The 22,476-nt window shown below is 39.2% G+C and overlaps 1 protein-coding gene across 4 annotated transcripts in view; it reads left to right on the top strand.

Moving 5' to 3' along the window:
* Trappc13 (trafficking protein particle complex subunit 13) overlaps positions 1 to 21,485 on the top strand; it is a 34,496-nt gene extending 13,011 nt beyond the window's left edge. Inside the window, exons 5-13 of one of the 4 annotated variants that reach the window (XM_021649332.2) lie at positions 6,793 to 6,920; positions 9,911 to 9,983; positions 10,490 to 10,534; positions 12,589 to 12,606; positions 14,535 to 14,668; positions 16,804 to 17,002; positions 17,705 to 17,805; positions 20,954 to 21,101; positions 21,222 to 21,485. In XM_021649332.2, coding sequence (XP_021505007.1) covers positions 6,793 to 6,920; positions 9,911 to 9,983; positions 10,490 to 10,534; positions 12,589 to 12,606; positions 14,535 to 14,668; positions 16,804 to 17,002; positions 17,705 to 17,805; positions 20,954 to 21,101; positions 21,222 to 21,329 — 954 coding nt within the window. In that variant the 3' untranslated portion in view covers positions 21,330 to 21,485. Of the gene's footprint in view, positions 1 to 6,792; positions 6,921 to 9,910; positions 9,984 to 10,489; positions 10,535 to 12,588; positions 12,607 to 14,534; positions 14,669 to 16,803; positions 17,003 to 17,704; positions 17,806 to 20,950; positions 21,102 to 21,221 lie in introns of all 4 variants that reach the window. The other 3 variants (XM_021649323.2, XM_021649350.2, XM_021649340.2) reach the window with 3 other exon arrangements.
* Positions 21,486 to 22,476: the final 991 nt, after the last annotated feature.

Genomic DNA, 22,476 nt, shown 5'->3' with positions numbered 1-22,476 from the left:
AGCACCAGATTGATTTCCAAACCAGCAATGAAGGAGGGTTCCCCTTTCTCCACAACCTCTCCAGCATGTGTTGTCACTTGAGTTTTTTGGTTTTTTTGAGACAGGGTTTATCTGTGTAGCCTTGGCTGTCACAGAGATCCACCTGCCTCTGCCTCCCTGAGTGCTGGGATTATAGGCTTACACCACCACACCAGACTCAATACTAGAATTTTTAAATGTCACTAACAAACACTGATGATTATGTAACAGTACCAAATATTATGGAATCCATGGAAACATTTTTCTTCCATTCAAGGTTTTGATAGATGAGAAAATGACTGTTAGTTCAAATAATAGTTGTAATGTTTGTGCAACTAACATAATAGTACTTGACAGACTTAGGAGGAAACATGCTGAAAGTCACTCTATAGTTGCAGGGAGACATAGTAGAGGAGAGAAAGGCAAGAGGATCTTGGAAGACAGGCAGAACTTAGGAGAAGAGAATATGACAGAGGGAGACTAAATCAGTATATGCTTTTAGAGGAAAACAAAATCTCACATGCCATGTCAGATGGTAAAGATATTTAGTACAATGTCTTGAAAGCCAGGCTAAGATTTTTAGCTGAAAAAACAAAAAACAGCTTTTTCAGACAGTGGACACTAGGCTTTTACTAAAAATATTCAGTTTGTGTTGTTGAAGCCCTGCCCAGTGTGCTGCACAGTCCCGTGCTGCCCTCAGATCAAAATGTAGAACTCAGCTCCTCCAGCACCATGTCTGCCTACACCCTGCCACGTTTCCCACCTTGACAACAGTGGGCTAAACCTCTGAAACTGTAGGCCAGCCCCAGCTAAATTATTTTCTTTATGAGAGCTGCGTGGTCATGGTGTCTCTTCACAGTAGTAACCCGGCTAAGACACTGGTTGGAAATAAGGGGCTAGAGAGTTGTCCCAGTAGTGATATGGCCGCTACACAAGTAACATTTGGCGTTTTACCCTGGCCATATGCCAGCTGAAATGGAAAGCTGCTGGCTTTCTGGGGGGGCCTGGAACAGAAGGCTCTGAAACAGGTCCAGGCTGCTGTGCAGGCTGCTCTAACACATGGACCATAGGATCCAGCAGACCAGGTGGTACTTAAGGTGTCAGTGGCAGATGGGGATGCTGTTTGGAGCCTTTGGCAGGCCCTATAGCTGAATCAAGGAAGAGACCTTTGGGATTTTGGAGCAAGGCTCTACCATCATTTGCAGACACCTGCTCTCCCTTTGAAAGGCAGCTCTTTGGCCTGCTGTTGGGCCTTAATGGAAACTGAACATTTGACAATGGGCCACAAAGTTATCATGTGACCTGAGGTAGATGTCATCTGACTCACCAAGTCACAAAGGAGGACGTGCACAGCAGCAATTCATTATACATGAAAGCAGTTTTTATGTGATTGGGCCAGAACAGATCCTGAAGACACAAGCAAGTTACAAGAAGAATTTACCCAAATGCCTACTCCCGTTATATATTACTCAACAACCAAGTAGGTAGTGCTGACTGCTGCCAGGCAAGCACCTATCGGCTCATGAGGTGTGGAGGTATGCCTGTGACAGGCTGACTGAGGAGACTGGGCTGGGCTATTAATGCTCTGCAAGTTGTGGAGGCACCATGCCAAAGCGGACAACTGCAACCTGAGAACCCATCTCTGGGACAAGCCTGAAAGGTACGGGTGAAGGGAAGCCTTCACAGTAGGCAGAACTTTGGGCAGTAGACTGGTCATACATTTTGTTTGGAAGAAGAAATGGCCAGATGTGGGATTGTTCACAGATTCATGGGCTGTAGCCAATGGATTGGCTGGAAGGTCAGGGACTTGGAAAGACATGATTGGGAAATCGGTGAAAAAGACATCTGGGGAAGCTTCTGTATGTGGAGAAATCTCTCCAGATGGACAGAGGATGTGAAAATACTTGTGTTCCATGTAATGCTCATCAAAAGATGACTTCAGCTAAGGAGGAGTTCAGTAACCAAGTAGATAGGATGACCAGTTCCATGGACAGTCAGCCTCTTTCCCCAGCCATCCCTGTCATTGCCCAGGGGAGCCATGAGTGGCCATGGTGGCAGAGATGGCGGCTATGCATGGGCTCAACAGCGTGGACTTCTGCTCACCAAGGCTGACCAAGGCTGCTGCTGACTACCAGATATGCCAGTAGCAGTATATTGTCTTGTTTTGTGTGTCAACTTGACACAAGCTAGAGTCATCATCAGAGAGGAGGGAGCTTCAGTTGAGAAAATGCCTCTATGAGATCCAGCTGTAAGGCATTTTCTCAGTTAGTGATTGAGGACTCATGGTAGGTGTTACCATCCCTGATGTGGTGTCCCTGGGTTCTATAAAAAAGCAGGCAGAGTAGGCCATTAACCAGATTCCCGTCATGGCCTTTGCATCAGCTCCCGCCTCCTGGCTTCTGCACTGTTAGAGTTTCTGTCCTGACTTCATTCAGTGATGAACATCACTGTGGAAGTGTAAGCCAAATAAAGCCCTTCCTCCCCAACTTGCTTTTGGTCATGGTGTTTTGTTGCAGCAGTAGAAACCCTAACTAAGACAAGCAGAGACCAACATTGAGCCCCAGATACAGCACCGTTCCCCAGAGTGACCAGCTAGTGACTTGGTGGCAAGTTGACTACATTGGACCACTTCCTCAGTGGAAATGATACGCTTTGTCCTTACTGAATTAGATACTTACTCTGTTGGTGGATTTGCCTTTCCTGCATACAATGCTTCTGCCAAAACTGCCATCTGTGGACTTAAAGATTACCTTATCCATTGTCATGGTATTCCATACAGTTCCTTCTGACCAAGGAGCCTACTTCACAGCCAGAGAAGTGTGACAGCGGGCCCATGATCATGGAATCCAGTGGTCTTCCCATGTTCCCCCCCATCCTGAAGCAGCTGCCTGAGAGAAAGATCGAATGGCCTTTTGAGGGCATAGTTACAATGCCAATCAGATGGCAACAGCTTGGAAGGCTGGGGCGGTTTATTCTTTGAATCAGCATCCAGTATATGGTATGGTTTCTCCCATAGCCAGGATCCACTGGTCCAGGAATCAGAAAGTGGAAAAGGGAATGATTCCACTCACTGTCACACCTATAACCCACTAGGAAAATTCTTACTTCCTGATCCCGAGACCTTAAGTTCTGCTGGCCTACATGTTTTGGGTTCAGAAGGGGAAGCACTCCTGCCAGGAGCCACAACAAACATCCCATTGAACTGGAAGCTCAGACTCCCCCCAACCCCCCAGTTACTTAGGGCTGCTAATGCCCTTAAATCAACAGGCTAAGAAAAGAATAACACTGATAGAAGTGCTTGATCCATATTATCATGGGAAAGTTGGATCGCTTCTCCACAGTGGAGGTAAGAAAGATTATGTCTGTAGAGCAGGAGATCCTTTATCTCATCTTTTGGTGCTACCGTATCCTGTGGTTATAGCCAATGGGGAACTACAACAGCCTAATCCAGGCAGGATGGCAAAGGGCACAGACCCATCAGGAATGAAGGTATGGGTCACTCCTCCAGAAAAAGAACCAAGGCCTGCTAAGGTTATTGCTGAGAATGGAGGAAATACAGAATGGGCAGTAGAGGAAGCTAAGGCCATTTGACTAACATCAGAAACAAGGATTAGAGTTGACATGAGAGTTTCTGTTGTATTTTGTAAAGAATGCATTTGTACAGATATTCTTGTTTTCTTTCTTCAACTTTTTTTTTATCATGTGATGTAACATCAGTAAAGAGAATATCAATGGTTTCATATTTAGGTTTGAAATACAAAAGAATGTCCCTCAAGGGACATTACCACTTACTCTAAATTTTTAATGCATTTGGTGTTATACGAGGGATAGTTATATCATGTTAGGCATAATTATGACATGGTTAATATGTAATGTGTTTGCGGTTATATGAGGAATAGTCATACTATGTTTAGGCATAACTATGACCTGGTTATTGTTTTCGTTCGAAAATTAACCACAACATAAGGAGACATGATTGTGTGTCATGTTGACTAAGGCTGGACTTGTGATGGATATTCTTGGTTGTCAACTTGACTACATCTGGAAAACACAAAAATGGAGGAGATGCCTGTAAGGGGTTTTTTTTTTTAACTTAATTTGAAAAAGGAGGATCCACTTCTAATCTGCATCTTTAAGTTAAGAAGACACACACCTTTAATCCCAATCTTTTGAGCCAGTAAAAGACAGACCTTTAATCTGGATCTTGAGTCAGGACGACATACCTTTTAATATGGGCCTTACCCTCCTATGGAAGTCTGTATAAGGATTTGGAAAAAGAAAGCTTTTGTTCTTTGCCTGCTTGCCCACACCTTGCTACTAAGTCAATTCCTTTACTGGCATTAGAGCCAACTTGAGAATTCCAGCCTTCTGAGACATCCAGCCTCGTGGACTCAGAAACTACTAGATTCTGGGGCTTTCCATTCACAGCTAGCTATTGTTGGATTAACTGGATTACAGTCTGTAAGTGTTTCTCAACCTGTGGGTCATGACCCCTTTGGGTCAAATGACTCTTTCATAGGGGTTGCCTAAGACCACCAAAAAACATAGATATTTACATTATGATTCAGAACAATAGCAAAATTATAGTAACGAAATAGAAAGGAAAATAATATTTATGGTTGGGGTCATCACAACATGAGAAACTATATTAGAGGGTCACAGCATTAGGAAGGTTGAGAACCACTGCTGTAAATCATTCTAATAAAACCCCTTTGTATTTATATGTAAAGAGATTAATTCTATAAACTGTTACTCTAGAGATCTCTGACTAATACAGCCAGGTACTATGATGTAGAAATAAGCAGGAAAAGGCAAGAGGTTCCTACCTCTGTAGACACTTCTAGTATGGGAAACAGAAGAAAAAAAATTACAACTAAGGTAATTTTAGATTGTAATAGATGTTTCAAACAAATTAAGCACTTATAGCCAATAATTAATATAGAAGGAGATTGCTATTTAAGTTAAAATAGCAAATGTTCAATTCAATATTATTTTCTAGCTCTATAGTTAAATTAGCTTCTAACACCTAATTACATATTTGAGTGATTATCTTTTAGTGTTGCGTTGTCAAGCATTTATATAATCTGTTTTTCAATAAACTATCTAATATATATTACATATATTATATATAAATATAAAACGATAGATAGGGAGGGAGGGAGGGAGGGAGGGAGGGAGGGAGGGAGGGAGGGAGGGAGGGAGATCGATACCAGACTCCATTAATATGTATTTTAAAACCCTGTGTTAGGCCTGGAGAGATGGCTCAGTGGGTAAGAACACTGACTACTTTCCCAGAGGACCCAGGTTCAGTTCCTACACCTACATAACAGCTCATCTCCAGCTCTGATTCCAAGGAATGTTATGCCCACTCTGATCTCCATAGGCAGTACATGTACATGGAGCTCTTAAGAGCAGGCAAAACACTCATACACATACAAGTAAATCAAAATCTTAATGGAGGGATGGAGAGATGGCTAACTGTCTGTAGTGCCAATTTCAAGGGATCTGACACCTTCACACTAAATGCACATAAAAAAAATAAAAAAAAAAACTTAATGGAAACACACACACGTCTGTGCATGCAAGCTGAGCACCATGGCTCACACCTATAGTCTCAGTACTAGTGAGGTAGAAGTGGGAAAGCCAGAAGTTCAAAGTCATATTTAGCTACACAGGACGTTTGAGACTAGCCTGAGCTATGTGAGACTCTTGTCTCAGAGGAAAAAAAAAAGAGAGAGAGAAAAAAGCCCTCTTATGTTCATACTGATAATACAATCAAGTCTAGCATGTAGCAGTGTAGACTTACCTGATTTTCTGATTTGTACCTTTTTTATTCCAGGTGTGAAAATTTATCTCTTATGTTATCCATAATTACATATACACATATATTTTTTCAGTTTCTTTAATAGTATATGTAATATCTATATATATATATATATTTATATACTTATGTGTATGCATATATACATATATACATACATGTGTATCTTTACATACATGTATATAAAAACCATACATGCCCATACATATATATACATGCTTGTCTAGTTACCTTGGGGGGTTTTTTTTTGGTCTTTTTTTTTTTTTTCCAGAGCTGAGGACCGAACCCAGGGCTCTACCACTGAGCTAAATCCCCAACCCCTACGTGCTTGTCTAATCATGGTGTGTACACAAAATAAATTTCAAGATTGTTAGCTTATAGCCCTATGAAAACAAATGTTCTAGCTGTATAACTTGTTTTGTCTTTTGATTTAGACAATAATCTGTTTTCCATATTTAGGGCTCCCCCCCCCTTTCTTCCTCTTACTATGCTTGTTGTCTTCATTCTAGTACTGTTAAGTTCATGTTACTATTTGTATTGATTTTGGACAGTCTCTGCTTTCTGGTTGGTTTCATTGAGCATTGATATTGCAATTTGTATTGTGTGTAGTCTTGCCATGGTCCCAAGCATCAGAGTTGTACAGAAAAGTTTTCACAGGAATAAGTGCTCTCCTTTTATTCCTACTTTCTCATCTTTATTTCTCCTTTGAACCTTTTTTTTTTTTCAGTTTCTTTAATAGTGTGTGTTAATTATATAATGCAGTGGGTTTCATTGTGAAGTTTGATACGACACACAATTGCCCCTCATTAGCCCCTCTGCCCTCCCCTCTCCCTGGTCTTCTTCCTCTTCCAAGATGACCAGCTAGGTATCCTGCTGTCCTTTCCACAATGCCACACATACCCTGTAGGTGTCTAGCTACCTCATGTGGAAACCTTTTACCTCTTTCTTTCAAGGCGGATCTTCAGACAAGTTCTCAGCGTCTAAACCTTTCAGCCTCCAATGCTGCTGTGGCTGAACTTAAGCCTGATTGTTGTATTGATGATGTCATACACCATGAAGTAAAGGAAATTGGGACGCACATGTAAGGATTAAGTTTTACTCGTTTATTTTTTTTTGTTCCTTTTCTTTTGTCTTTTGTGTATTTTTAAAATCTATATTTACTTGGATATACATATATATGATATGTATATCACATATATATCACACACACATACACATACACACACATCTTACCTTGACAACTCAAGTAGAGAACCAAAGAACACAGGTATAAAGAAGTCTCAAGTTTTGCATTCCTGGTCTGTGAATGTATTTGAATGTGAATACTGTCTTTCAGCCAGAAATGAAGAGACCATTTCAGCCCTCTGATACTGTTTAGGTTTCTCACGGTCCTGTGGCACCCCTAAAGCCAGTCACTTCACAGAAATTGACTATCTCTTCAAAGTATTTCTCATTCTTCTTCTCTCTGCTTCCATCATTAATTTTGCTTCTTTTAATTGCATCCACTAATGCATGTAATACAGCCAGCATTTTAAATACAAGTTTGTGCCTAATTATTTGATAAGATGATTTCTTACCAGCTCTACTGAAGGTACTTTTTACTATATACTCTGAAATTAAACTTTGGATTAAAATTTCCTAGAAGTCAAATTTCTGAGCCACCACTTATTAATCACTTAGCCATTTGAGAGATCTCCCATTGGCATTTAGAAATTCTGACTTTATATATGCTTGAGAAAGCTGTCTATATCATAATTTCACCACTTATGCCATTCTTCCTTCTCTTTCTACACTATAGTCATGTGGATAACTCCAAGCTCATTCTGTGGTGTGAAGTGTGTTAACTGACTGAGGCATTTGCTATTTCTCATATCTCAGAAATAGCATGTCTTCCTCAAAGAAGCTCTCTGACCTTTGTCCATAGCTTTCACAACCTGTCAGTTTTCTGTCTTGTGTCTTCACAGTTACTATGGGGTTAACATAGGAGTCTCTGTAGTCTGTATGGCCCAGGGATACCAAAGAACAGTGCTTTATTCACGAACACTGGCTTCCTGGAGTAGTTCTTTAGAAGACACAGAACTCAATCCTAGTCTCACAACCTGTAGGTGCTATAGTACTTCTCCTGTACACACTTCCAGGGCAAGTATTTTGGCAGGTTTGGGGTTTGTTGTTTGTGTGTGTGTGTGTGTGTGTGTATGTGTGTGTGTGTGTGTGTTAGTGCGTGCACACTCGCACATGGGTTTGGGTTTTTATTGTTTGTATGTGCGTTTGTTTGTTTGGAGTATTGTGTTGAGGTGGGATTATCACTGTTTGGTCAAGTTGCTGTTAAACCTAATAAGTAACTAAGCTGTCCTCCAGCTTATGATTCTCCAGCCTCCACTTCCCCTACTAATATTAGAGGCATACGGCACCACACCCAGCTCTGGTATTGTGTTTTGATCAACTCTCTTTCTAGCCCATGTTACCAACATAAGGCACCAGTAAATGTAGAAATTAAGTTCCCAATGTTACCAAGTTGTATAGAGCTATGAAAAGATTAATATATTTCCTAGTAGTTTTATATGTATAACAAATATATATAAAATATTACTCAAGCTTTTTCAATTCACTGTGAACGTTTTTTTACATCAGTCAGTACCCTTGAGAACATGATTTTCTGAATGCCTGCCTCTAACATGTTTGGCCAGTATGCTTTGTTTACAGTGTATTTTCAAGGTTTTTGCTACTAAAAACAACAAAATAACATCCAGTATTGCCCATGAATACTGGAAGTAGATGTTCAATGGAAATACATCAACATTCTTTTGTTTGTTTGTTTGTTTGTTTGTTTTCTGCTTTTTGAGACAGGGTTTCTCTGTATAGTAGCCTTGTCCTGGATTCTCTTTGTAGACAAGGCTGGCCTCAAACTCAAGCACTGTGCCTGCCTCTGCCTCCCTGAGGTACTGGAATTAAAGGTTTGCACCAGCACTCCCAGCTTTTTAAACCAAAAGATTGTTTCTGAATTCCTCACACCAACCTAAGGCATTCTTGCCAAACTTTGTAGATTGAAAAGTATTATCTTATTATTTTAGCATTTTTGACTATGTGTGTAACTTACTATTTCACATTTTTTTTAAAATTGGACTGTAACATGTCTATGTATCTTTTCATACTACAGATCCGTATTCTTTTCCTCACATTTTGAGTGACATGTTCCTACTTTGCTGATTGAGTTAGAAGAACCCTTTGTATATTAACAATTTAATCATCTTAGGGTGTTATTAGAAGTATTTTGTACCAACATTTTAATTATTTTAGTGGGTTTTGTTTCCTTAAGACATGGTCTTACTGTGTATCCATGGCTGGCCTGGAACACACAGAGATCCAACTGCCTCAACCTCTGCCTCCCAAGTGCTGGGATTAAAGGCATGTGCTATCATACCCAGATTCCTAGAGTTTTTGATTAAAACATGTACATAAAACCCTATTGTAACATATTAACTCTATCCCTGCATTTCCTTAAAGATGCATGTGTTCAAATGAACTCTTTTCCCCTTCATTCATATGCTTATACTGGAAATTATTTCAGGAATATATTCTACTTTCAAAGGAAGAATTTGGAGTTCCTATTCTAAAAAGGATAGGTAACTTTATTTCTTTCTTATTTTTTATGTGTGTGTGTGAGACTATATAAATATGGTTGGTATACCGGGTGTGTGCAGGGGGCCAATGGAGACCAGAAGAGTGTGAGATCCCCTAGAACCTGGCGTGGAACAGGTCCTGTGAGTGAAGAATCAAGCTCAAATCCTCTGCTGGACAGTAGGCACTCTTAGCTCTTGTTAAGAGTTCATTTGTCTTAACGCTTAGTTCTATCCGCCATTCTTATTTTCTTAAAGAGAATTTTCTTGTTTGTGTGTTTTCATATCCATATATACTAAAACTTTTTTCCTGCTGTAATCCCATTTAGCCAAAGTTTCACATTGTTGACATAATTTTTTTTTTTACATTTAAAAGTAGAATTGTGTTAGATTTATAATTAGGAAATGAGATGGGAAATGATTCCGGACTACTAAGACATCTTCTTTGTTTCAGCTTGGTGTGTGCTGTGAGTTATACAACTCAGGGTGGAGAAAAAATGTACTTTAGAAAATTCTTCAAATTTCAGGTATTGAATACCACAGAGATAAAGCTGTTTTCAAATGACTTTTCTTTTCCAGGTAGTATAATTATTCCTCTTTTTCCAGAGAAAACAAGTTTTAAATAGATCAAATAGCTCACCCGTGGGTTCATTTTATAACCTATTGTTCAAAAGTCAGACAGAGTTAAGTTCAAATGTAAATTATCATCACCAATGTAATGTTTTTATAATAAAATGAAGCATTTTACTTAAAAATAAAATCTTTTTTCATTGATGATACAACACAAATATGTAAAATGGGATAAAATGAATATAAAGCCCAAACAAGATGATTGAAAATAGAATTAAATATTCAGAGAATAATTTAAATAAAAATATTGATTGTTTGGAAGGAATATTTCATATACACTAAAAAAAAAAAAAAACTTTAACAATTAAAATTAGACATGGTTTTGAGTCATTAAAGCCTGTGATTTAAAACAAATAATAGTCAAATCAGAATTTTTTTTATTTTTGTGCTTTGTTTTAACTAGGTTCTCAAACCATTGGATGTGAAAACCAAGTTTTACAATGCAGAGGTAAGTGTTAGGCACTTAATAAGATTTCAATTAAACATTGAAATCTTGACTGAAAATCACAGCTGTTACATTCCTGTCGTGTTGAAGTAAACTCCTGATATGACTGAAGTATTTGTGATAAAGAAGTGAATTTCGTTGAAAGTGTCCCTTGTACTGCTGGTTTTAACCTGTATAATCAGTATATCTTGATTTCTACTCTAATGATTTTCTGGGATACTCACTCCTTTTAAACAACTGACCTACAATCCTACATAATGGTGGTGGTGGTGCTGTCACACACTAGAAGTCTGCTGAATATTCGCAGTGGCTTTATGGATGTTACTTGATTCGAGCGGTCGGCACAGTCCATGCAAAGGGAAGTGCAAGCCCCCCTGGGAAGTCCACGTACCAGCTGAAGCCATACCAGCTAGAGCTGCTGCCTAGTGGCTTCAAGGCTTGCTGGGAGAGTTGTTGGGCAAAACTGAGGAAGGAAGTAACCTGAGGAGTAGGACATGATCTGCCCTTTAGCCTAGAGAAAAGTTAAGTAGGATGAGCCCTTAGACAAAGGATTTTATTGTTTGGATTTTCCCCCAGAAATTGCATAGAACCTCCAGGGCTGTAGAGAGCTGAGATGCAGGCGCATGGTGAGCGAGGACAGCCTGAGCTGCACAGTGAGGTAGAGGTCCTCCTGAGATGCTTAGTGAGAACTTGCCTTGATGAAAAAAGAGAAGTCTGTTCATGAAAAGCTGCTTATCACTGTGATCAGTTAAGAATTACTCAAATGCAGTAGTTTGTCATGAGGATTATATCTCTTTTACTCTAAAACCAGTTCATAAGCAGAAATTTGCAATTATTTCACACTGTTTTGCTAGAATTGTTTAGCTGTCACAGTAAAGGAGCTGAGCGAGTAAATACTTATTAAAGAAAGGAAATGCATACAGTTAACAAAACGACCTAGAACAGTATGTAAAATAACAATGGTATGCAAAGTTGGAGCAGTCTAAAAACTTTGGGAAATCAAAACAGAAAGAAAGTTGAAAAAATCACTATGGTCTCAAAGTTTTTCAAAATTACAAGTTAGACAAACAACTGTTGAGCCAACTGCATGAATCCAATTGTATATTTTAAGTAGTAAACCTCATGGTTGGGATTAGCTGATATGTAATGCCATATATTTGTCAAACATGTTTTGGTACTGTTTCTAATCATGCTAATGCGAAACTTTTGCTCTAATTCTTAAGCTAGGAAAGTCTGGTAGGAAGATGCAGAAATTAGTAGCTAGGAGTTAAACGTTTGGTCACCTGCTGTGTTCAAAGCCCTGTGTCAGGTGCGGAAGCAAAATAAATGAGTTTTCCCAAGCCTCACCCTGGTGGAGGGACTGTGTACATAAAACTACAATCTCTGTAACTTTCTATATCTCAGACCATGACATGTTTCCATGCTCTAGGTACATAGCAGCACAGCTTATTCCCCTCAATACATTTGATGAAGGAGATGTCATTTGACATTGGATTTAATCTACTTTTAAATATATATTTATGTAATGCTTAATAGACTGAAATCTAATAATAATAATAAGAAAATAAATTGAATTGTCTGGAATGGTGTACCCCAGCATTTCCTAAACTATGACCTATGGTAACTTTAATTACCCAAGATCCTCCTAGGAAAGGATTCCAGGATTAGATAAATTCAAGAGAAGCTTTATGATAGTCCGTTCTTAATGTGGAATGGAGTGTACTTCCATCTGAGGAATGGAGAATGGCAGCAAGGGCAGAGAATGCGTGCAAGAAGAACGGGCAGGCCCTGCCTCAGTGCACCCTTCCCCATTTGTTCTTGGTCAGCTATTCAGCCATAGTCGTCTCCGCCACTGTCATTTAACCGTAGCAATTTCATCTTTTAGAAAATTAGTTTGTCATGTTTCTGTATGTTGCTTCCTGTTTACTTCCTTGGTTACTAATGCTGTCTTTAGTAAGTTAAAAAAAATGCAGAGATGCATTTTATTTTAAAGTTACTCTTTTTCTTTAACATTTAACTCTGATTTTTCTAATTTTTCTTTTTTATTTTTCCATTAGAGTGACCTCAGTTCTGTGGTAATTTCATTTTTTATTATAAATTTATATGCTCTTCTCACCCCTTTTTGACTCTGCCTAATTAATCTCTCTCTATAAAACATAGTGGAAAAACAGTTAGTTGTGAATACTAGATCTGTGACTTCAGAAAGAAAATACACAATTTGAGCATACTTTTTAAATTTTTGTCTAAAGATTAAAGATTAAATTGTCACATTGAGATGATGGCATTCTTACTTTTAGTTTATTTGGGTGTGTTTTTAGAAGAGATATATAATCTCATTCTCTTTTATCCTTGGATTTCAATATCCAATAATCTTTCCTTCCTTATATAGATTGTACAGTTGAAATTCATTTTGAGATGTACAGTGGTAATCCTGGCCTTTTGATAAAAGCAAGCAAAAAAACAAAAGCAAATTTCTCACATTGGCTGAATTCATATTTTCAACTTTCTATGCACAGTAAACATCATTTGCTTATTATTTTACATGTGTAGTAACAGCATCTGCAGCCTTAGCACTAAAATCTTGTCCTGATTTTTCAGATACTAACTGTTCAAACTAACTTGATTTTCCATTATGCTGCTTTCTTTTCATTTTATCTAAGCTGTTCACCAATTTATACAGAGAATTGCATTTTAAAATTTGAAATGTGGGCCTTTGGTTATTTTAAGAGCAATGGATTTGTGGGATATATTCACTTATTTTCTTAAGAAAACATAATGGAACAATGCATGCAGATGGCACATTATTTTAGCCAGCTGTGGTGGTGCACACCTTTTGTCACCAGTGTTTGGGAGGTAGAAGCAGGGAGATCTCTGTTAGTTGGAGGCCGCCTTGTCAGTATAGTTCCAGGACAGCCAGAGCCAATAGAGATGCCCTGTTTCAAAAACAAAGAAACCAAACAAAACAACAAAAGGTGCATTGATTTAAACATCCATCTACCATTTTCTTTTGAGCACATGTCTAAAAGGCTAAAGAATCAATCTGCTTTAGTCACATTAAATTATAACTTCATTATATTTTACATGATTGTCATTTTTCTTCAGCATTTAAAAAGCTCATTCTTGCCCAATTTGGGGGCATAGTTAATTTTTGAGTTCTATAACTGAAGTGTTTTGGGGGGGAAAAAAGTAAATTCTGAATACCTTTTGTATAAATTTTTTTTTTTTTTTTTTTAGTCACCCAAAGGAAACCCAGAACCAAGAGACATAAAATTAAGGCTGTATCACAGACATACACAGGGAATTCAGAGCATTCGTGAATTGAATATTTAAGTTATGTACTGACTGAAATGAATTATGTCATTTTGAAATTTGTCAAAGTCCACAGATTACTTCTGTGTGACTGCTTTAGAAAATGAAATGTCATCAGGCTATTCGCATACTCTTGTTTCAACCTTAAATATTCATATAAATTAAAACAAGAAGTAACTAACATCATGCATAAGTAACTGTAATTTTAAAAAATTACACCCTAAAGGATATATATAACAGATTATTAAAAGCTAGTGGTCATTATCAAAATTGATGTAATGACACATTAATTACATTATGCCAGACTATTTAAAGACGTGATTATCTTCTCTTAGTACTTTCTAAGTGCACTCATCACACTGAAGTTCCTTGAACATTTTAGCATCTTATCAGACTTCGATTTTGTTGTTACTGAAACAGTAGTTAAATACATGCTTTTGGAGTCTATGAGCTATATTTGTAGCTATCCCACATCCATTGTTTGACAGGACATTTGTTGACTAACACCTCACTTTGCTCCTGTTTATTATGTTAGGATGAAGATTTCTTTTCTTGCATTAATTGTGATAATTTTGATTTGCAGGCATGAACTAATCACAGTTGTGGTTAATATTTTATATAAATACAATATTTTTATTAAGGTTAATAATTTAAATATCATGACATTTTGGTGGATTTTTTCCCATATCCTCAGACTGATGAAGTATTTCTTGAAGCCCAAATTCAGAATATTACAACCTCACCTATGTTTATGGAGAAAGTTTCACTGGAGCCATCTATAATGTACAACGTAACAGAATTAAATTCAGTGAACCAAGCTGGGGAATGGTAAGTAAGAAAGGTTTGCTATTATTTGGAAAGATTCAGGTTTTTCTGATTTCCCCTAATATAGTATATTTTGTTTTTGTTTTAATTAATTTATTTTTTATTAATTACAATTTATTTACTTTTATCCCAACTGTAGCCCCCTCCCTCTTCTCCTCCCATGACCCTCCCAAGTCCACTGATAGGGGAGGTCCTCCTCCCCTTCCATCTGACCCTAGCCTATCAGGACTCATCAGGACTGACTGTATTATCCTCCTCTGTGGCCTAGTAAGGCTGCTCCTCCCTCAGGAGGAGGTCATCAAAGAGCCAGCCACTGAGTTCATGTCAGAGATAGCCCCTGTTCCCCTTACTAGGAAACCCACTTGGAGACTGAGCTGCCATGGGCTACATCTGTGTAGGGGTTCTAGGTTATCTCCATGCATGGTCCTTAGTTGCAGTATCAGTCTCAGAAAAGACCCCTGTGCCCAGATTTTTTGGTCCGTTGATCTCCTTGTGGAGCTCCTGTCCCCTCCAGGTCTTTCTATCTCCCCCTTCTTTCATAAGATTTCCTGCACTCTGCCCAAAATTTGGCTATGAGTCTCAGCATATGTTTTGATACCCTGCAGGGTAAAGTCTTTCAGAGACCCTCTGTGGTAGGTTCCTGTCCTGTTCCCTGTTTTCTCCCTCTTCTGATGTCCATCCTGTTTGCCTTATATTTTGATTTATTTTCAAATAGTTGATGGACATAATTTTTTAGAGAAGTTTTAGATTAATCAAAACCGTTATAAGAAAGTAGAAGTCCCACAGGCTCTCTTCCCCAGTCAGTTTCTTCTCTTGGTTTTTGTTTCCTTGTGTCTTTATTTGTCTTAAAGCCAGGCTCTCCCCATGTTGTCAAACTAGATGTAAGTAGCTTTCTGCCACAGCTTCCCGAGCTGCAGTGCACTCCAGTGCACCCAGGTCTCCTAGCTTATATTAATGTGGCACATTTTATGATCAATAGGCCCATACTCATTCCTAATACAAGCAAAAATCCATAATTGAAGTCTACTGTATGTGATACACACACCATAAGATAAGGAAACATAACAGCACGGGTCTGCCATTACTGAAGAGTCCTCCTTACACCTGCTTGTAAAGATCCTTGTCTTTTCCTGTCTTGTATTGCACTGCTCAAAGCACTTCTCTTCCACACCCCCAAGACAGGGTTTCTTTGTAGAGTAGAAAGCTCTGTAGACCAGGCTGGCCCACCTGCCTCTACCACTTGAGCCCTGGGATTAAAGGTGTGCACCACCACTGCCTGGCTGCACTTGTTCTCTTTCGTATTTCATCCAGATAAGTCTGAAACTGCCAAGGTTATCCTGAAAGTGATAAAAGTGAAACATGGGGAGGACAGTGGAAAAGATATCAGGGCTAAGGTTAGGGTGAGGGTGAGTTTGGAAAACAAATTATCTGCATATGAGAGGACAATGTCAGAGTAGGTGGTTTTAATTATTTTGTGAAAAGTATGTATGTCTCTGTATCACTGTTTTAGGAGGGAAGGAACAAAAAAGCGTATTATTGGTATACACGAGGAGATAATAGCTGGGGGGGGGGGGGAGATACCTGATTTTCTTAGTAATAAAAATGCAGAAAAGTTGATAATCTTAATTTTCACTGAGAAAACAAGGTTCCATTCTTCTTCATTTTAAAAGCAATTTCTTAGGTTAGAATGGGGTATCTCCAGGGCAGCAGTGTAGCAAAATGGTGTGGCCCTTGCCTAGCATGTGCAGCAACCTGTATTCTGTCCACAGCTTCACAGAAAGAAATGAAATAGAGTATGCTGCTCTGTTTCTAGGCAAGTTTCTCTCTGTTTCTCCCTTTCTTCCTTTTTCGTGGGCAGAGTGGTCCTGGGAACTGACTCAGCGTCTCACCCATCTAAACAAATGCTGAGATGGCACAGCCTGTTTTTACTGACAGTCTTAGCAAGGTGCCCAAGCTCCTTGAGCTCACTGCCTCACCAGGCAAAGGATCCTTTTCATATAGGTTAGAACCTCTGAGCACTCCTAGATCTCTGGGCAGTAAATCCTCCATTTCCTAGCCAAAAGAACTTAACATAGGAAGAGCTTTTCCTTCAGGAAGATGCTAAGAGATATTTTTCTGTCTGTCTCTACACCTGCCAGCGTATCTACATTTGGATCCAGAGGATATTTGCAACCAATGGATACGCGCCAGTACTTATACTGCCTAAAGCCCAAGAAGGAGTTTGCAGAAAAAGCTGGCATCATTAAGGGAGTGACAGTCATTGGGAAGCTGGATATAGTGTGGAAAACAAATCTAGGTGAAAGGGGACGATTACAGACCAGCCAACTTCAAAGAATGGTGAGTCTAGAAAACACGTCAGTGTGGGGCTGACGCAGAGGACAGGCAGGTGGTACAGCCCAGCACTAAAAAGCAGAGCGCCATAAAGCCACTCAGAATTGGAGAAAACACTGATAGAAAACCAGTGTTAAGATTAATGTGAAATGTTCAAATGTTAGTTTCTCCTTAGTATGTGTTTCCTTTTTGTTTGTTTGTTTGTTTTGTTTTTAACTTCACCAAACAGGACTTACAATAACTACTTATCAGTTATTCTTATCTTTCCTAAATCACGTTCACTGTTCATCTGATGCACATTACTACCTTGAGGTGTTCTGGGCAAAGTCCTGAACCTTGTAGACTTACAGCACTTAATGTCCTCACTTTGCCCTTTGTTGTTTTCATTTTGAGAGAGGGTAGCAGTGTGTAGCCCTGTCTACTCTGGAAGTCAGCCACCCTTTGAGGTCAGACCCCTTAAGTCCTGACTCATTCCTGTGTCATTCTAGTGAGCCTGGAATAAGTATATCAAAACCAGACCAGGTCTGCAGGGTCCTCCCAGAGGTCCCAGCAAAAGGGTTAGAATGAGAGACTAGAACATGGCAGTGGTATTTTCTTGGAACATCAGCCTGCGGACCTGTGACTGTTGAGTAAAGATGCTGGCATGGTACTCTGAGTAACATGGAAGGTTTTAATAGATGCATTTTAACTGTTACTTCTCTCCCACAGGCTCCAGGTTATGGAGATGTTAGGCTGTCTTTAGAGGCCATCCCAGATACTGTAAACCTAGAAGAACCCTTCCATATTACCTGTAAAATCACAAACTGCAGGTAATGCCAATGTGTGTGGATGGGCATCCTTTTCTCCTCACCTAAAAGAACTTGCAAATCTTTTAAATATCTTCCTCCCTCTCTTTTAGTTTTTGGACAGGGTCTCTGTATAGCCCTAGCTGTTCTGGAATTCACTCCAAACCAGTCTGGCCTCAAAATCCACCTGCCTCTGCCTCCCAGGGCTGGGATTAGAGACATGTGCCACTCCGCCCTGGTTATGTTGGATACCGTAACACCAGTAATGAGATTTGTGTATATTTGAAGTCCTAGCATCTAGTTCCTATATTCTTATTTCATTCATTAATCACCCCCTGTGTGGTGGGTGTTAATCATTAGCAGTCTATGCATGAGAGCTAGAAAAGGCCACATACACCATTTATACTTGCTTCGTGTTTCATAGTGCTAAAGAACCCGGCAGGTTCTTACGATGGCACGGCTTTAAAATAGTCAGGTGCATTTCCCTGATACTTGAACCTGAGTCGTGTCTTTAATATTAACAAGAAAAAACATGGGTGTAAACTTAAAATAAGCGGTGCTTATAGGTTGGCAAATTGATTATGGTTTTTGTGTTTTGCCTGTTTTCTTTGTTCTCTAAGACAGTCTGGTATGTAGCCCAGGCAGGTCTTGCCCTTGCCGTCTTTTCACCTTCTGAGCGATGGGAATACAGGCTGAAGGGTTTTTTGTTTGTTTGCTTGTTTGTTTGTTTTTTCTTTCGAGACAGGGTCTCACTATGTAGCCTTGCCTTAAACTACTGTGTGGACCAGGAAGATGTCCTGAGCTCCACTAGCCTCAGGGGTCCACCAGCTCACCCAGCCATTAAGCAGTTTTGGCAATGAACAGAAGAAGCAAAGGATGTGTGGCCTGAAGCATGAACAGCCTAGAGTTATATCCCAGCAAAGTCTTTTTGCTAGTTCTTATACTATTTGAAACATATTATCAGTTTGGGTATTGCAATAATATCACAGTGACAAATCACAACCATATTCAAATAGCTATATAATCACTTTAATTCCATATTCATCACAATCCTTAGTTTTAAGGGAATAGGAAATATCCTTCAAAATTACAAAAAATACCTGATTCTCTGTGAAGCCACACACTTAACCTTCGCTGTTTTGAGACAGGGTCTGTAACCCAGCGTGGTACTGAGCTCCCTATAAAGCTGAGGAGGACCCTGAACTTCTGACCCTCCGACCCCTACTTCCCAGCGCTGTAGGATTTCAGGTGTACACCACCACACTGTTCATAAAGTACTAGGGATCAAATCTGGGACCTTGTGGATGCGAGGGGACCGCTACCAACTGGGCTGCATTCCCAGCCCCTCAGACTTTTTCAGAGATAATTTTAGCTTAGTTTTGCGGTAACATCTGTGTATTGCTGTTGCTCTTCACCTCTCTCTGACTGGCCTTGAGTTATTCAGAAGAAGCATATCTTACAATTTACACACAGTGCTTACCAATCATAAAATCAGGGAACATCCAGGCAAAGATATGCAAATATAGGGTGTATCAAGGGGATTTTTATTTTGAGGTTTTTTTGAGTGTGTCAAACTTATTGACTAACTGAAAGTACTGTAAATTTTTTTGCTGTTCATTTTAATTAATGTAATAATTCAAGTTGGATTTCTAAACCACTTAAGAGTTCAAGTTTCTTTATCTATAAAAATCTGATCCAACACACACAGACACACAACATATAAAACAGGAGGAAAGGAAGAGTGTGTGTAGCCTGGTTGGAGTGCTTTCCTAAGTACACAATGCCCTGATTTTGTTCTCTAGCCTGGTGGCACATGATACCAGCACTTGAGAAATAGAGGGAAGAAACCAAAAGTTCAAGGTCATCTTCCTCTTCCAAGAGAGTTTGAGGGCAATCCAAAGTACAAGAGACCCAGTCTCCTAGGAGTGAGACAGCCTGGTGGGTTACAGCACGTGCTGCTAAACATGACAACCTTAGTTCGAGCCCAGAACCTTTATGGTAGAGTGACAGAATCAACTCTTGCTGGTTGTCACTGACCTCCATATGCACAGCATGGCACATGCATACCTGAACATACACTAAATAAATAAATAATGAATGTTTTTAAGAAAGACTTAATAGGTTTTTATAGAACTTACTGAGAGAACTATGTTGTGCATCTAAAATGGTCACTAACCCATAGGGCATTTCTAATTGTTTGAGAGATAAAAACATGTCAAAGCAAATATGATTTTAATATTTAAGTTAAATTTTAAGTAAATATTGAAATAGGAGCCAAATGCTAAGGCACATAATAGCTGAAGCACTGAAAGTAATGGTGACGGACTAGGAATCTGCTCTTTCTGATCCTTTTAGCATAATTATATGAAAACTTCAAAAATTAACGTGTGAGCTAAACTAGGGGTACTTACCAAAAGAGGAGCCTTTTTGAGCCTGTGTAGTGGCACATGCCTGTAATCCTAGCACTCACAGAGGCAGAGGCAGACGGATCTCTGTGAGTTTGAGGCCAGCCTGGTCTGCAAAGTGAGTCCTGGACAGCCAAGGCTACACAGAGAAACTCTGTCAAAAAAAGTCTTTTGTGTGAACTCAGTGAGCAAGCATGTCATTTCCTAAGTGAGCAGCATGCTAAAAGAACAGATATTTTTTAATCAGGAGGGCTAAAAAGACTTAGGTTGTCCTTCTTTCTTGTGGAGTTCCCACTAGAAAGAGTAAGAGACATAGCAATAAGATAAAATTCCAATGTCAAGGCCAAAAACTCTGCAGCAGCAGAGAGCCAGTACTCAAAGTAGAACTACCGACTCACAACTGTTAGCCTGGAAGATGCTGTCCCTTTGTTTTCCTCGTTCTTTCTGTTTGTTTTGCTTTTTGAGACAGTACCTCTTTATAGCCTAGGCTGGCCTCACAGTATCTACGTAGCTGAGGCTGCCTTCTAACTCCTGACCTTCTACTTTCAACTCCCAAGTGGTACCTTGCTCCTTCATTCTGTAGTAAATAATGACATGCTCATTTTTTTTTCCCATTCTTTTTCTGGTTTTTATTTTCCTGGACACCCAGAAAGTAAACTGACTAGAAAACACACACACACACACACACACAGAGAAGGAATGTGATATTCATATTCTCCCCTTAGGAAATAAACAAGATTTACTCTGTTTTCTGATTGCTTCAGCAGTGAAAGGACGATGGATCTAGTTCTGGAAATGTGCAATACCAATTCTATCCACTGGTGTGGGATTTCGGGAAGACAGCTGGGAAAGCTACATCCAAGCTCCTCGCTCTGCCTGGCCCTTACTCTCCTGTCTTCAGTACAGGGGCTCCAAGTACGTTCTCTTTTCTGTTATTTCAGCAGGGTGGGCTAAATTATCATTTCTGATAGCTGTATTTTGTCTGGTAACTATCTCTCAGTGAAAACTGTGGTGCATTTCTCTCTCTCTCTCTAGAGTGTCTCTGGCTTAAGACTCACTGACACATTCTTAAAGAGGACGTATGAATATGATGACATCGCCCAAGTCTGCGTGGTCTCGTCAGCTGTGGAAGTAGAAGCCTAAAGAAAATTCCAAATGTTAAACTTCTTGTTTAATCACAGAAATGCTCTGTGTATTTTGTCAGCTTTGTGCAACAATCAGTAGCAAAAAGAAGTATATGTTATTTAAATTTGTTTCCTGTAAAACAGCTAAATATTAAATTTTGTTGTAAAAACACTAGTTTTATCTTGTGAATTATACTTTAAATGAACAGAACACTTCCAAATATGTATATTCTATATGTATCTCATGTCCTTTAAGATAACTGTTGGTTTTTTGTTTTCAACAAGCTCATCCTTAAGGCTTTTGTAATGAGAATTCTGGAATTTTCATTTCTTTAAAAAACACAGAAGTATTATAAGAATATGTTTTAATTTTAATCCCAGGGGTGGGGATACGGGCTGCTTTGCATGACTATGATTTACTTAGTGCTCTAGCAGAGGTGTGGTTTTGCCAGCTGCAGATAGTTTCTATGATTGTGTGACAACATTTGGAATTCTGGGAACTTTTCAGAGGGTATATAAATGCTTGGGCCCCAATAGGTGGTGATTGGTCGTTGTTCAGTGATTTGTTTGCAGTTTATAGTCATACTCAAAGAAGAAAAAAGAAGAAAGAAATTAGATTCAGGGATCTCTTTCTCTCTCCCGTGTATCCTTTTTTCTCTCCTATCTAGTGATAGGGGGTCAAACTGGGGGGATTAAAGGGTGAGAAAAAGAAGAACCCACAAAGTAGCAAAGATCAGCTACAAGCATCTAAAAAGCAGTTAGCAAACCTTTTTTGTAAAGGGCCAAATATCAGATATCTTAGGCTCTGTGGGCAAATGAATTCGGCCATCTGAGTACACCAGCAGATGCGTGCATGTTTGACAGCACTTGCTGGCTAGGGACCCTGGGCTACAGTTTACTAAGTCCGAGTGACACTTTGTTTTAGGACTTTAGAGTTTTCATAATACTTTGTACAGAAACTTGGTTAAACTGATCATAATCAACTACAGTCTCTTTGCCAGGTGCTTAGCCAACAGAAAAAAGGCTCCCCTCCCTTAACATGATGATGATGATGATGACGATGACGACGACGTTATTTCCTATCACACAGGATAAACATTTTTAGTTGTTTTCAAAATCGTTGTCTGGGTGTATATCTGATAGTGTACACATCCAACACACATTAA

This window comes from Meriones unguiculatus, chromosome 6, assembly GCF_030254825.1.
Source record: "Meriones unguiculatus strain TT.TT164.6M chromosome 6, Bangor_MerUng_6.1, whole genome shotgun sequence".
NCBI lineage: Eukaryota > Metazoa > Chordata > Mammalia > Rodentia > Muridae > Meriones > Meriones unguiculatus.
Note: the sequence above shows the minus strand (reverse complement) of the source record. Positions and strands in the feature narration are given on the sequence as shown.